The sequence below is a fragment of the Mytilus trossulus genome, chromosome 1, assembly GCF_036588685.1.
Source record: "Mytilus trossulus isolate FHL-02 chromosome 1, PNRI_Mtr1.1.1.hap1, whole genome shotgun sequence".
NCBI classification, from domain to species: Eukaryota; Metazoa; Mollusca; class Bivalvia; order Mytilida; family Mytilidae; genus Mytilus; species Mytilus trossulus.
Window position 1 is genome coordinate 41,660,272 of NC_086373.1, and position 14,617 is coordinate 41,674,888.

At 29.9% G+C, this 14,617-nt stretch overlaps 1 protein-coding gene across 1 annotated transcript; it reads right to left on the bottom strand.

Moving 5' to 3' along the window:
* Positions 1-6,951: 6,951 nt before the first annotated feature.
* Positions 6,952-8,084, bottom strand: LOC134708004 (uncharacterized). The gene is made up of 2 exons (XM_063568226.1): positions 7,982-8,084; positions 6,952-7,704 (listed from the first exon to the last, which is right to left on the bottom strand). Exons 1-2 carry the CDS (start codon positions 8,037-8,039, stop codon positions 7,022-7,024), a joined length of 741 nt encoding a protein of 246 aa, XP_063424296.1. The 5' UTR covers positions 8,040-8,084; the 3' UTR covers positions 6,952-7,021.
* Positions 8,085-14,617: the final 6,533 nt, after the last annotated feature.

Below are 14,617 nucleotides of genomic sequence, written 5' to 3' on the forward strand. Positions count from 1 at the left end.
TGCTTCGCCATGAAACTCATGCTAAACTACATTTAATTATTTTTTCGTCATGGTGATTGGTTTGGAATAAATTAATTTTGTAATCAATTCGTTAACTTCATACAAAATTGCCAGTATTTTGATACATGTAGTCAGATTTACATGTTTTTCAGTTTGTAATACATGTTTTTATTGTGTTATTTTATTTATCTTTACTAGTATAATTCATGTAAATGATATAGTTTGGGTTGCGATGAACGTAATTGATAATTTTTATGCCGATACTTATGCACTGTAAGGTCGTCTGCTTTTTTCTTTATACTAGATTTGTTAATAAAAAAAAACATTGGACAAGACATATATAGATATAAACTGATGATATTTTAAAGTTCATACTCTTCATTTAATACATGATAAAAACATCTTTTCGGTTTAATGGTTGATTATTAAAGAATAGAAACTTTGATAATTTAATTATCGCATATTATTCCTTAACATGCGTTTTGTTTGTGGTCCTTGAGTAAGACCAAGTTTGTTTTTAATGAGAATTTAATTTTTATCCATTATTTTATATTCTTTTTTTGTTTGTTTATTTCATGCCTTGACTATGGACGAACAGCGCTAAGAATGGCATTCATCTACGAAAGAACTTTCTCCATTTAAGGACGTGTGCAATTAAGCATCATATCAACAACTTCCATATACTTACTTTTGCAAGCGGTATGCCATAAGTCCGATAATACGAACATACGAATATTGATTGGTTGCTGTTTAACTGACATTAAGGACACATACCTAATTTCGTGATTAGAATTTTGATCCAGAAGTGCGAGTCGTATCAACATTGACTAACCAAAGCCTAATTGACTGTTTTATAAATACAAATTTACAAAATACGACTTCAATCAGCATTTTGATACACAACTGGACACTAGTTACGATGAAAGCTCAAAGCACCTAATGTTATTCCATCATCTCTTTAAAGTTGACTATGTCGTTAATTGTCCAGGACTCTCGTTACTTAAATACAGCACTTCGTTTTGGAGGAAGGAAAATAAAACAAACAAAGACTTCTGCCGCAGTTCATGGATAAAATGGTCCTAATAGTGTCCGTGATTCAAGGATTGAAGTCAAATACGTTTATAGAATTTAACAGCTAAAAAGAATAAATTTAGTATCAGAACTTACTTCAGCTGTTGCGGGTCAGTATTACCTGACAAAACATTATGATCCTTTATTTCAAACCATCACAACTGTCTTGTTTTGGGTCAGCATTTCCTGCCTAAACGTTTATTATCTTTATTTCATATAATTACAACTGTCTTGTTTTGGGTCAGCATTGCTTGCCAAAACATTTTATGATATATATTTCTTATAATTACAACTGTCTTGTTTTGGGCCAGCATTGCCTGCCAAAAAGTTTTATGATCTTTATTTCTTATAATTACATCTGCCTTGTTTTGGGCCAACATTGCCTGCCAAAACGTTTATTATTTTTATTTCATATAATTACAACAGTCTTGTGTTGGGTCAGCATTGCTTGCCAAAACATTTTATGATTTTTTTTCTTTATAATTACAACTGTCTTAATTTGGGCCAGCATTGCCTGCCAAAACGTTTTATGATCTCTATTTCTTATAATTACATCTGTCTTGTTTTGGGCCAGAATTGCCTGCCAAAACGTTTTCTGATTTTTATTTCATATAATTACAACTGTCTTGTTTTGGGTCAGCATTGCCTGCCAAAACGGTTTTTATCTTTATGTCACATAATTTCAATGTATCTTGTTTTGGGTCAGTATAGCCTACTAAAACGTTTGTGATCTTTAGTTCATACAATATATGTCTTTATTGCCGCCCTCCTCATGCTTTCTTTACACCTTGTTCGAATGTCAATGGGATCATTCGGTAGGCTCGGTTTAACTTCCTGTATGTATACATGAATAATTCGTGATTCATGTAAATGTTGCCGTGTTTATTCATACTAATTATTCAAATTATATATATAAAACGACTTAATGGTTTATTCCAATGTTGTCTAAATGCTATGGTCTTTAGAGATAAATCCATCACAAACCAAAGTTTTTATATTTAACTAGACTGTTTATTAACTAAATTTTCTTTTCTCTTTTGGTTAAATGTTTATAGTATGTGTCAAAAGCTATAAATATTTACTCGGTTAAAACTTACATCTTTTTAACTTTTATCGCAATTAAGGTACAAACAATTATATAAAACATCACTTAAAGCTGGAATTTTTTATTATTCATTTTACAACTTTATTTACTACTATACAATATAAACCTTTTTTATGTATTGCATTGGAATGACAGTTTGTTAAAATAAGTTCTGTCGCATGCCAGGAAGGAATGAATTTATTTTATGTTAGGTTGAAGTAAGTTTGGTGTATTCCTCCTTTTTTATAGTGGTGTTATTGATATAAATTATTACTATTAATATTGAATGGTGATGTTCACCAGTCACTAAATTTCTAAAAAGCTGTATATTAATAATTGTGACTAAAACTTTTCTTTTTACCGTATCATGAGTTACGAAAATTATTTCTATAGTCTCATATCAATTCGGATCACAACAAAAATAACTGAGAGTTAAAAAAGGTTTACAGTAAATACTTATTTACTAATTTTAATTTGAAAATGTTTACCCCATGGAATTCACCCCGTCATATTATGTATGTATGTGCCTTTCCCAAGTTAGGAGCCTGTAGTTCAGTGGTTGTCGTTTGCTTATGTGTTACATTTAAGTTTTTTGTTCATTTATTTTTTGATTTTTTTGATTTTTTTTATGTAAATACGGCCGTTAGTTTTCTTGTTTGAATTGTTTTACATGGTAATTTTGGGGTCTTTAATAGCTGACTATGCAATATAAGCTTTGCTCATTGTTAAAGGCCGTGTGATGACCTATAGTCGTAAATTTCCGTGTCATTTTGGTCTCTTGTGGTAAACTGTCTCATTGGCATCATACCACATCTTCTTTTTTTATATTTATACATTTTCGATTGAAAAATGTCAAGTGTAGTTTGGGAATCCTTTGCTCATGATCCCTTACAGAAATAGTCAGATATAAAACTTCGTATTTAGGAAGGATCCAGGGCTTTGTAAAAATATACTTTAGTTTTGTTTGAATTTTTAAAATTAAAAATATAGTTTCGGTTAATCAAAGTACTAATTGTCTGTACTAAAATATAAATGGATGTAAGAAGAAATATGAATTCTGAATCATACTTACATTGTAACTGCGATTCTATTGTAATTTAATTGCTGTGATACTGGTCGGAATAAGATTTACACCTTTAATCATTTTCACCAGTAAAAGATAATTTTAGAGTAATATCTTGGTATATGAAAATAGGAACTTTTAATTTTTTTGCTAAATGTGGAAACGTTTTACATAATATAATTGTATTCACGTCGCCAGAGTCCTCGGGTGGGGGATCCACTCTTTTAGCCTTAGAGTGGATTTCACATCCACTCTTTCAGCCAAAGAGTGGATTTGTGGCAGGTTTTTCTCCCCACCTTTGCTATTCTTTGTCATTTATTCAATTGACATGATATTAGTTGATGTAATTTCGTAGTAATTATGTATTATTATTTCATATTAAATATGAATTTTTATGTCAAATTTTTTATTTGCAAAATGTATTTTTTGCATTTTATGATTTTGAATAAATGACCTTTTTTCGTCAGTTTAGTTTTTATATCATATAGCAAATCAAGCTCAGACTCTGGCTTGTGTATACGTAGTATGTTTATGGTATCTAGCTGTCTGTCTTAAAAAAGATTAAGAAAATTAGATTTATAAAGTTTAAAGCGTTATGCATATTTCAATATTTTGGTATTGATCTCAGTAAATTAAATTAAGATACAGTAACACAATACAGCTACAAAGTATAATTAATTTTCATAACTGATGTCCACTGTGATTTAAAATTTTTTGAATATATAATTTGAAATGAAATTATAATTTGAAATTTTCAAGTTATCAATCATTCGAATAAATGTTTGTTTTTAAGTTTAAATACTGTAAAAGTAAATATATATATTATACTTATACTTGACAATCAATGAAATTGATGAAAGTTCCTTTTTCTGCAGTTGTTAAGTCGTGAATATACATCCTATGTATCTTTCTTATTTGTGATGTGAACCTAATTTCTCTGTAAAATCATATTGCATTTAAAGATTGAAACTTTATTTGCACGATTTACATATTTCGTATTAAATTGTTTGACCTGCTATTTTGTTAATAACGATATTTTGCCTCTAAATTGAAGACTTAGAAATGATGAGATTTCCGACCATTTTCGTTTTGATTGCATTGATAACAATAACAGTAGCCGGTAAGAAAAGTGTTCAATGTGTTTTTCTCGAAATTTATAAACTGTATCAAATAAAAGTGTGTTCAGTGTGTAAATAACATTTGAATGTCCTACTAGAGAATGTTCTTTAAAACAGCTGATATTTGCAAAACCGAACAGTCTCTTCCATTCGCTTGATGTGTTTTATCATTTTAATTTGCCATTTGAATAGTGACTTTCGGTTTTGAATTTTCTTCGGAGTTCAGTACTTTTCTTTAGAATTGCTTACAACATCTTCCCTTTGCATAGCATGTGTAGTTGTTTTATTGAAGATAACACTTGAAATCATTGTAATGTTCAATAAAAATAAAATACAAGTTCTTTTTTTTTCCTAAATTAATCATTACTTAATTCATAAATATAACTTAAATTGTCAGATCTTTAATTTTACAGTATATGCATTAGATAGACAAACTAACAACTATCTGCACAAAAATTACCTTCAACAATGATTGAAATCTATATCACATAGTTAGATACAAATTAGTTCATATGCCCTTCTTTATTAAGGACCGACCATATGAATGTATACATATAACAATTTATAAATAAACATATTATTTCTATGGCTAACAATTTTTGCAATTAAAATATATCCTCATACTTTTTTATTTTTTAATTCAGGTTCATTGTATACCTCTTTTTATAATCAAAGATTTCTATTCTAATATCTTTCGCTTAATCTGTTTTTGTAACGAAAATCGTTATTTTTCTGTGTTGTCTAGCTATCAGCACGTATCCAACATAAAAATTCTAAGAATGTTTTTAGTTATTTCAGAATTCCAATCAATGTAGAACTTGACCAGGAATTGTCTTTGCTCTGGCAAAAAAAGTTTTTAATTGTTTTTGTTATGTTTTGTGTGTGTTACGAGTTACTGTAAAAAAACAAATCACCGAAAAAAAATTTCAACTGCTGTATGCTTTTTTTTTCTTTAGTCATATTTGTAATTATGACAATTAATTCGTCCATTTCTTAACAAAAGAAGAAAGGTGAACAAAAATGTAAGAATTAGATGTACATATTTCGACATTTCAAGGAAAAATATATTCACCCAAGGCCAAATATATAAGGTTGACTGTTTGTGTTGGAGATATCAGGTATTGAAAGCAATGTGTTTAATAGATATCGAAAGATGTGGTATGAGTGCCAATGATACAACTATCCGTCCAAATAACAAATCAATTTATAAAAATAGACCATTAGAGGTCAAGGTACGGTCTTCAACACGGAAACTTGGCTCACATCAAACAGCAAGCTGTAAAGGGTCCCAAAAATTACTGATGTTAAACCAATGGTCTAATATATATAAAAATAGGTATGCAAAATACATATTTTATTTCAACTTGTTTGAACAATGTTATTTTGTTCTTCGGCTTAACCCCAATTAAACAAAACTTTTTTTTATATCCGTAAAGCCTTTTGATGGACGAGGTTGTTTTTTTTATCGATGATAAACAAAGCACACAATATACACCATATGCATTGATATTTATCGAAGACTGCAGCTTCAAATATGATTTTATGCTCTACAGTAAAATAGAATCAGAAGATTATCGTATATTTCATAACATAAAATAATAGAAGCGTATCTTAATTTTGAAGCGCTATTCTATTTTCATGATATGAAAGACTATATGTATGTTTTCTTACACATACAATAATGAATACTATGACATTTCAAAAAAAAAGTGTTCGGGTAAGGTAAGGTAGTAATCAAACACGAGACCTTAATGAGTGCTTCTGGAAGACTTTTACCTGTCTAATTAACAAAGATATAAGATGTGGAATGATTCCAATAAAACAATTATCTATCACACACGTAATAATGTTAATTTACCACTATATGTAATAGAATCACCTTCAACAATGATCGAAACATATATGTCATAGTAAGGTATAAAATAGTTCATATGTGTTTTATATTAAGGACTGACCATATGAATGTATACATATAATTATAAAGACATAAACATGTTATTTCCCAAGGTAAACATGGTTAACAATTTTGGCAATTAAAATATATCCTCATACTTTTTATGTTATAATTCAGGTTTCATGTATACCTCTTTTCATAATCAAAGATTTCTATGCTAATATCTTTCCCTTAATCTGTTTTTGTTAAGAAAATTGTTAGTTGTCCGTATTGTCTAGATATCAGCACGTATCAAGCATTAACATAACTATAGTTATTTCAGAATTCAAATCAATGTAGAACTTGACAAAGAATTGTCTTTGCTTTTGCGATTTTGTTTTATAAATTTGAGAAAGGAAATGGGGAATGTGTAAGAGCGACAACAACCCGACCATAGAACAGACAACAGCCGAAGGCCACCAATGGGTCTACAATGTACCGAGAAACTCCGTAAGCGTCCTACATATGGCCCTTTAAAAACTAAGTATACTAGTACAGTGATTATGTTATGGTTTTTGTGCGTTACGGTTTACTATAATTTAATCAAATCATCATTTTTTCCCCCAATAGCTGTATGATTTTGTTATCTTTATTTATATCTGTATTTCAGTCTGTATGTTGTTATAATATATGATTAGTTTGTTTTGATGAAATAACAGAAAATCTATACAATAACAAAAACTTAATGCAATATTTTATTTTAAAAAAAATATCAAAAAGTGTTCTTAGTATGGATTTCGGTGATAGGCTTTTCATGGTGAATATCCATTAGACAGTCTTCTTCTACAAATTCTGTGACAATTAACATTGGCACAGTATCTATTTGTTGGACAATCTCCATCACCAAAACAGTCATTTTTGCAATCAGTTTTTCCTCCTTCCACTGACTGAAAAACTACTCCTGAACCAGAAGTACGACCTGATCCACTACGTCTTGAAGAAACATTGTCTAGTACAACACGCCCACCTCGTCTAGAACTGATTGAGTCAAGAATATCGGCACCTGTATGACCAGACCCTCCTCGGCCACTACCAATAGTGTCCAAATGAGAATTTCTGGACAGACCCACATTTCTAGCCAGACCAGATGAACCAATTCGTCTAGAGGTGAAATGATCATCATCGTCAGATAAAACTCGGGACAAACCAATTGAAGAGCCTCTAATTACTCCAGATACAGAGGTCCTGCCACCAACAGAGGCACCAGATAATCCTCTACCGGAAGATGACCCGTGTGTAATGAATTCACTGCCTATTCCATGAGATGTTCCAACATTTCTTGATCCTGTTCGTCTATTTGCATCGATAACATCCAGTACAGAAAGAGATCCGTCACTACGACGCCTGTTTATGTTTCTACCAACTGTGTTTTCGACCAGTAAAACCTTTTCCACTCCATGTCTATCTAATGCATGCTTATCTGAGGGTGCATATACTGTAAAAATAAATATCTGACAATTTATGTGATTTTTATGAATTGATTAATTGGAGAAAAAATAATATAGGTGATTTTTTTTTATTAAACAATATAATGATAGCAAGTATTATCGGCAATAAAAGGACTACACACCATTAGCAAAGGGACGTTGTTGCAAGCAATAGCAGAGACTGTTCGGTTTATAAAATATCAGCTGTTTTAAAGAACATTCTGTGGAAGGATATTCAAATGTTATTTCGAGAAAAAACATACATGTAATGAACGTTTTTCTTACCGGCTACTGTTATTGTGGTCAATGCCATCAACACGAAAATGGTCTGAAATTCCATCATTTCTTAGTCTGAAATTTAGAGGAAAAATATCGTTACTTACAAAATAGCAGTTCAAATGATTTAATAAGAATTATGTAAATCGTGAAAATAAAACTTCAATCTATAAATTAGTGGTTTCAACGGTTAACCGATCAACCTAATACCGAATACAAAACTGGCTAACTGGTTAACTGGACTTTTTTTCAATTTGGTAGATTTGATTTAAATTTTAATTAAAATCATTAATAGTTTTATTTAAAAATTGTCGTTGTGGTAATTAATTAGAAAACTCAATTGTCCAGTATATTGATTTTAATTAGAAGTTGTCTCCCAGCTCGGGGCAGGATCTTAAAGAAACACAATAAGTATACATATCTTTAAACAGTAACTTTGAAGCAGTAATGCGATTAAATTTTGCGATTTATTTCATGCATTCGTTTTTTATCTAATTTTGGGTAAACCTACTTTTAAATGGGTAACCTTCGTCGTGTAAGGTTTAGTTTTACTTTAAACGAAATGCTAGCTCAAAAATTGTGAAATGCAAACCAATGTGAATGTACTCAATGTATACGTAATAGTACGAGTAACATGCTTAAAGAAACAAGCAAACGAAGCAAAGAAAAAGAGTGCGGTGACCCATAGTTGTTAATTTCTGTGTCATTTTGGTCTCTTGTGGAGAATTGTCTTATTTGCAATCATATCACAGCTTCTTTTTTTATAATTAATCATTTAAAATTGAAACACTTCACATGTTTTTTAAAGACAACAAGAGAAAAGGAAAGAATAATCGGTTTCAGATATATTCAATTCTACAAAATAAAGAAGTTTGTTTTTTTAATCTGAAGTTGTTACAGACGCTGTAGTTGATACGGTGTATTTGATTATTAAAAGTCAAACTTCGCCAGGAATCCTAAAAAACAAGCCTCATAATGCCAAAGGACAATATTCATTTCTAAAAGCGTAAATTTATGACATGGATGAGAGGTTGTCAAATTGACACTCATACCACATCTTATATCTATGTGTAGAGTGCTAACGATAAGGATTTCAAACCCGAATTTAAACTATACCGGTTAACCGATTAATCGGTCGAACGATTATCCGAATAACCGGTTAGGCAAAATTGTACGATTTGACAACACTACTATAAATGCAATAGGTTTTTCAAAGAAATTAGGATCACTTTACGAATTAGAAAGATACATATGATGCATATTCACGAATAAACAAATGCAGAAAAAGAAATTTTCACAACTTACATTGATTGTCAAGTATAAGTTTAAGATATGCATTTACTATTACAGTATTTAAACTTAAAAAACAAACATTACTTCGAATGATTATTCACTTTAATATCTCAAATAAATATTTCATTTCGAATTAAACTTCCGATGTATTATAAAACACAGTAAACATCAGTACTTATACTTTAAAGAATTATGTTGCTACTGTATTTTTATTTTTATTACTAAAATCAATACTAAAATGCTAAACAATGCACAACGCTTTAAAAATTTTAAAGCCTTTTTACTCAATCTTTAACGACGTATTTCTATCTTTGTTTATATGGCATTTAATATAATTGTTTATAACTGCTTTAATATTTTCCTACCTTTGTTTGGAACAATTCGAGTTATTGCTAATGAATAATGTTTCACTGCCTCCAAATCGTTCTTTTATACCGTTTTCAAATATATATTGTTTATAATACACATGTACACAAGGAAAGTTTATGTTTAACCGCAAATGATGAATGCGTTGATCATAGTTGCACTTTCAAATGTCACACTGTCGTAGTACTAAGAAACTTCAATAAATGTCTAAGTACGAAAGTTTTCTCAGGGTCAATGACACATTTTGTTTCCTCCTACAATCTACACAGTTTTTATTACGTCATAATACATGTACTTGTTATGAAATATTGTTTTGACCTATTATTAATTTTCTCAAATAAATTTATGGTATATTTGGTAGTAACCAGAGACTTGTGCAATATAAAAAAAAATTAAACTGAAGACTTTTATTTCCTTTAAGACGATAATTTTATTTTCTTTCAATTGTTTGGAAAACCGCTGCGTAAAGGTTATATAGCTGACGTTGGAAAACTCTTCTAAGTTTTTGTTAGGACTTTAAACGTATATGCAATACTAGCGATTTGTCTGCATATGGTTTACTAGTATCAAATACACAGGGCTCAGTCAAATATGAGTTACAAGTTTTATGAAATAGAAAACTAAGAATTGAAAAAAAAAGTTGTGTCAAATCTTGGCACCGTTAGTTTTGTCTTGGGTTAAAAAAAAATATGTCCTGATTCGTTGCCTTTCGAAATGTTGTATTGAATGTAAAAATTCAGACAATTATCTTTCTCCTCACATTCAATTTTACTCTGAACTTCATTATAAAAGATTTACAAAACAGACTTGTTCTTTCGTTCCGTATTAATATTTTGTGTTAATTTTTTTAGGGGGATAAAACGTCTCTGAAGCCCCTTATCCCATGGCAAAATCCAAATCTCATACACATCAAACGAAATGATATCAAATGGTATATTACTGACATGGTACAAGCATTTTCTTATGCAGACAATGGTGAATAAAAACATGTTGCATAGCTAGCTAAACCTTTCACTTGTTTGACAGTAACATCAAATTCCATTATATTGACAACGATGGGTGAACAAAACAAAGAAACGCAATAGGTAAAAATGTCAGAAAAAAGGGTATAGCAATACAAAATTGTGTCATTATCTTTATTACCGTAGAAACAAGCAAATATGTAACATAGAAGCACAAAACGTGATATAGGCAGAGCACATTAGCAAAATGAAAGACAAGAACACAAACATTTATAAGAGCACACTTACGGGATGTATAAGTATAGATTGACGCAGAGGTTGAAATAAGCGCTAGCACCAATTTGCGTCTGACCAGTAGAGTTTGTCAGCTTGTGGTTTGGTGAACCAGTAGAAGTTTGTCGATAAAAAAATATATGATTGCATTGCAATCTCGTTTGGTTTTCGAAATCGATAACGGAGTACCGGAGATCTTAGTATTACAATTGATCAAGTTTATTGATATATCGGATGGGCGTTCTTCACAACACAAAATTTGAAAACTTTTGGAATGGTTTAAATCGCAGGACAGTAAAAAATAAGTGACATTAGAAGGAAGATCAAAATTAAAGTTGATGAAACTGACTAAATATAATGTAAAAATCCTAGGGAAAAGATCTCGAATAGTCGATTGTCATGCAATGAATAGATAAGAAATTGATTTTTGTATCGGTATCTTCAAATCTTAAGTCAGATTATGTACATGTCATGAACAATCAGAACAGCACAAAAAAATCTACGGGAATAAAGGAGAGAAAAAATAATGTGGAAAGAAAAGCAAAGTTTATTATAGAACAATAACACAATGATGGGAAGAAAAAGTACAGAGCCACGTCATATGAATCAAAGTAAAACAAAAAGGCATATAGACCAAACAAATTAGCAAAGATAAAAGACAAGAATTCAAAAATTATAATAGAACAATAACACGATGCCGGTATGTTTAAGTACAGAGCCACGTCATAAGTATTACAAAAACTCTAAAAGGGCATATAGACAAAAGACATAAGCAAAAATAAAAGACAATTATACACAATTTATCACAAAAAGTACAATGCATAACACATTGACGGAATGTTAAAGTACTGAGTCACGTCAAATAGATATCACCAAAAACAGACTAAATAGTTTAAAAGTAATCATTTGATGTTCTATCTGGACATCTGTATGAATATTATATAACATGTCTCTATAAAAAACAATATTGACATAATTTATAACATGCCTGTTTATAAATTTAGATATTGTAATATTATAAATAATAAGGTTTCAACTCTCTTAGAAATTTTGACCAAAAAGGGATTTTACTATTATTTCATGTCCTTTTTTGTAATGGAGGTCATCAATTGTTACGATTTATGTACTTTCCTGGTTTGAAATATTCGGCTTCAGCGTACATGAGAAAGGCAAATGCGTTTGAAAGCATTCAATTTGTAAAGCAATGAATACATACTTTTGGAAATGTCAATAAATTCTCGACTCTTCAATAGATAGCCAGACACGATATAGAATGGATAATGGTAACTCTTAAAAAAACATAGGTTCTTCGAATAAAGTTATGTATTTATTGGTGTTTAGATCGATAACTGTAAAATCTTCTTTCAATAGAATAAAAAAGCCGTCAGTTTATTTTTCGACTTATGGTTGTGAATGTCCCTTTAAATAGAAGTAAACAATTGAAAAAAACAAAAAATACCCAAGTGAGAGCGACAAAATCATGACATGAAAAATGAAAATGGATGAAAAGACAAATAGTAGTCCATAAAATTAGGAAAAGAATTAGTAGTGAGAGGACATTATCAAGGTAGTGATAGGTAGCTCTTGCATCTTTACAGTTTTCTCGAGAAGCGACTGTCTGGTGTCTGCTTCATATGAATGAAGAAAAAACCCAGTCATTAGAAAATTTGGCTTCCTTTCGATTGGCAAACACAAATTAAAAAGGGGAGATGGCAATTATTTTGAAAATGCCAAAGGTATAAAGAACAGAAAATAACCAAAATGAAAAAAATATTTTTTTAGGAAGATGTTAAACCTGTTCATAGTATTTGGTTTACAATAACAATTTCAAGAATTTAAATAAAACTATCACACCACTTTTACATATATAGATTTAAACCTTGTGTTGAAGTAACATTGATAAATGGAATGCACTATAAATATTTTGTTCAACAGTTTTGTGTATTCCATAATTGTTAGCCTGAAGTTCTCTCTTTCTAATCAGTGTAAAATAGACAGTGTGCACACTTAAGATGTATAAGGTGTTTTAAACAGTTGTTAGTAGTACCAAACAAGAAAATTGAACCAGGTCTAAAGTAATTTTATAATCGTTGATATATAACATAGAGATACATGAAAAATGTAATAGATATTTATTATTTCAAATCGGAGTTCATTTAGGAGTTTTTATATTTTAACTATTTTTACTTTAATTTTCTTATATAACTTATATTTGTTTGTATTTTTCTTTATACAAAAAAGTCAATAATCTTTCAATAAATGCAAAAGTTAGAATAGAATCAAGTGCAAGCAAATTTTGTGTCATAATTTAGTTTATTTTTAATCTACTCAGATTAGTTAGAGTAGTTTTCACCTGAGATCGCCCCGGGGTATAACAGGTTCTGTGCTGCAATTTGTATAGTTTTCTAGGTTTTGTTTTGTATACTGTTGTCTTTTCAGTGTTTTTTTTTTAAATTTTTGCCGCGAGTCCTTTGCGTATTTTTCTCTCTTTGTAGATAAAAAACATAAAAAGAAGTGACCATTCTATCAAAACCAAAAATTATCCAACAGCCAAAAGATATTGCGAAACTACGCTTATTTAAGAGTATACTTATATATCATTTAATTTCGGATGTAACGCGTCTTCTGATTGGCTGACATTATTTTGTTATCAGCCCATAGACAAAATTTAGTATTGTGACCGTGACCTCATCAACGTTTTTTCATGGTTGTCTACGGTTTAAGGTGGTACCTAACACTACAGGGAGATAACTCTGTAAAATCGGCTAAACGTTTTAATTACGTTGTGTTGTTAAGGGAATATTAAGCTTCTCCATGATCAAAATTAGTGTTTGTCAAACTGCTATATAACCAGTGTAATATTTATGATAAATTGGTTGGTTTAATTTTTTGGAAATTTTTATATTTTTGTTTAAGGGTCAAAGTAAATATTTTGTCAAAATTTTATGAAAATTAAACGAGCCAAATAAATTTTAGTCAAGGTGTTGGGTACCACCTTAAAATGGAAATTAGAATTAAATTATAAGAAATGACTGTAATATTTTTTCTGTCTATTCGAAATTACATAAAAGAATGTGGTGCACACTGTTAAAATAACCCGCTACGTACGTTATTCAGTGTGCACCAAATATTTTATGTTATTTCGAATAGACAGAAAAAATATGACAGTCATTCCTTAAGTAGATTATATATAAACAATACTTATAAGAATTAATGTTTTGTAAATTAGAGCCTAACACTGTGATGATAATTCCTTTTCAATTTGAAGATTGACGATTATAATCTTAAGGTAATTTGACCATTGATGACGGGGTAAGAAGAGATACTATACAAAATATATGCGAATTGATTTTTTAAAATAATTCAATAGTTTGGTTTTTAATGAGGATGGTTCTCGTCCTTTTTGTAAGCATATGTTCAAACTTTGTAAAATCAGATACGTCTTAATAATTGTTGTGTTTCCAACAACATTTCAACAACATGTCAGGCAGTGGTTTTCAAGTTATTTCAATTAAACGAGAAAAAACACGTCCAAACCATGAGGTTATACAATGCGTTTAGTTAATTTATAAACAGTACAAGTCTTTGATTACAACTAAATTAATAACATTAATATTTAACCATATTATAAGAAAGTCAGAATAATATTTCGTAATAACTACATGTATTATGACATAATGACAAATGTTGGAAGAAAAAGAAATGACCCTGAGCACACTTTTTCTTTAAATAAGCATAATCCAAAACTACA

Coding starts and splice junctions, on each gene's coding strand:
- LOC134708004 (XM_063568226.1), bottom strand. CDS start 8,039: ATGATGGAATTTCAGACCATTTTCGTGTTGATGGCATTGACCACAATA. Junction 7,705..7,981: donor GACCACAATAACAGTAGCCG/GTAAGAAAAACG, acceptor TTATTTTTACAG/TATATGCACCCTCAGATAAG.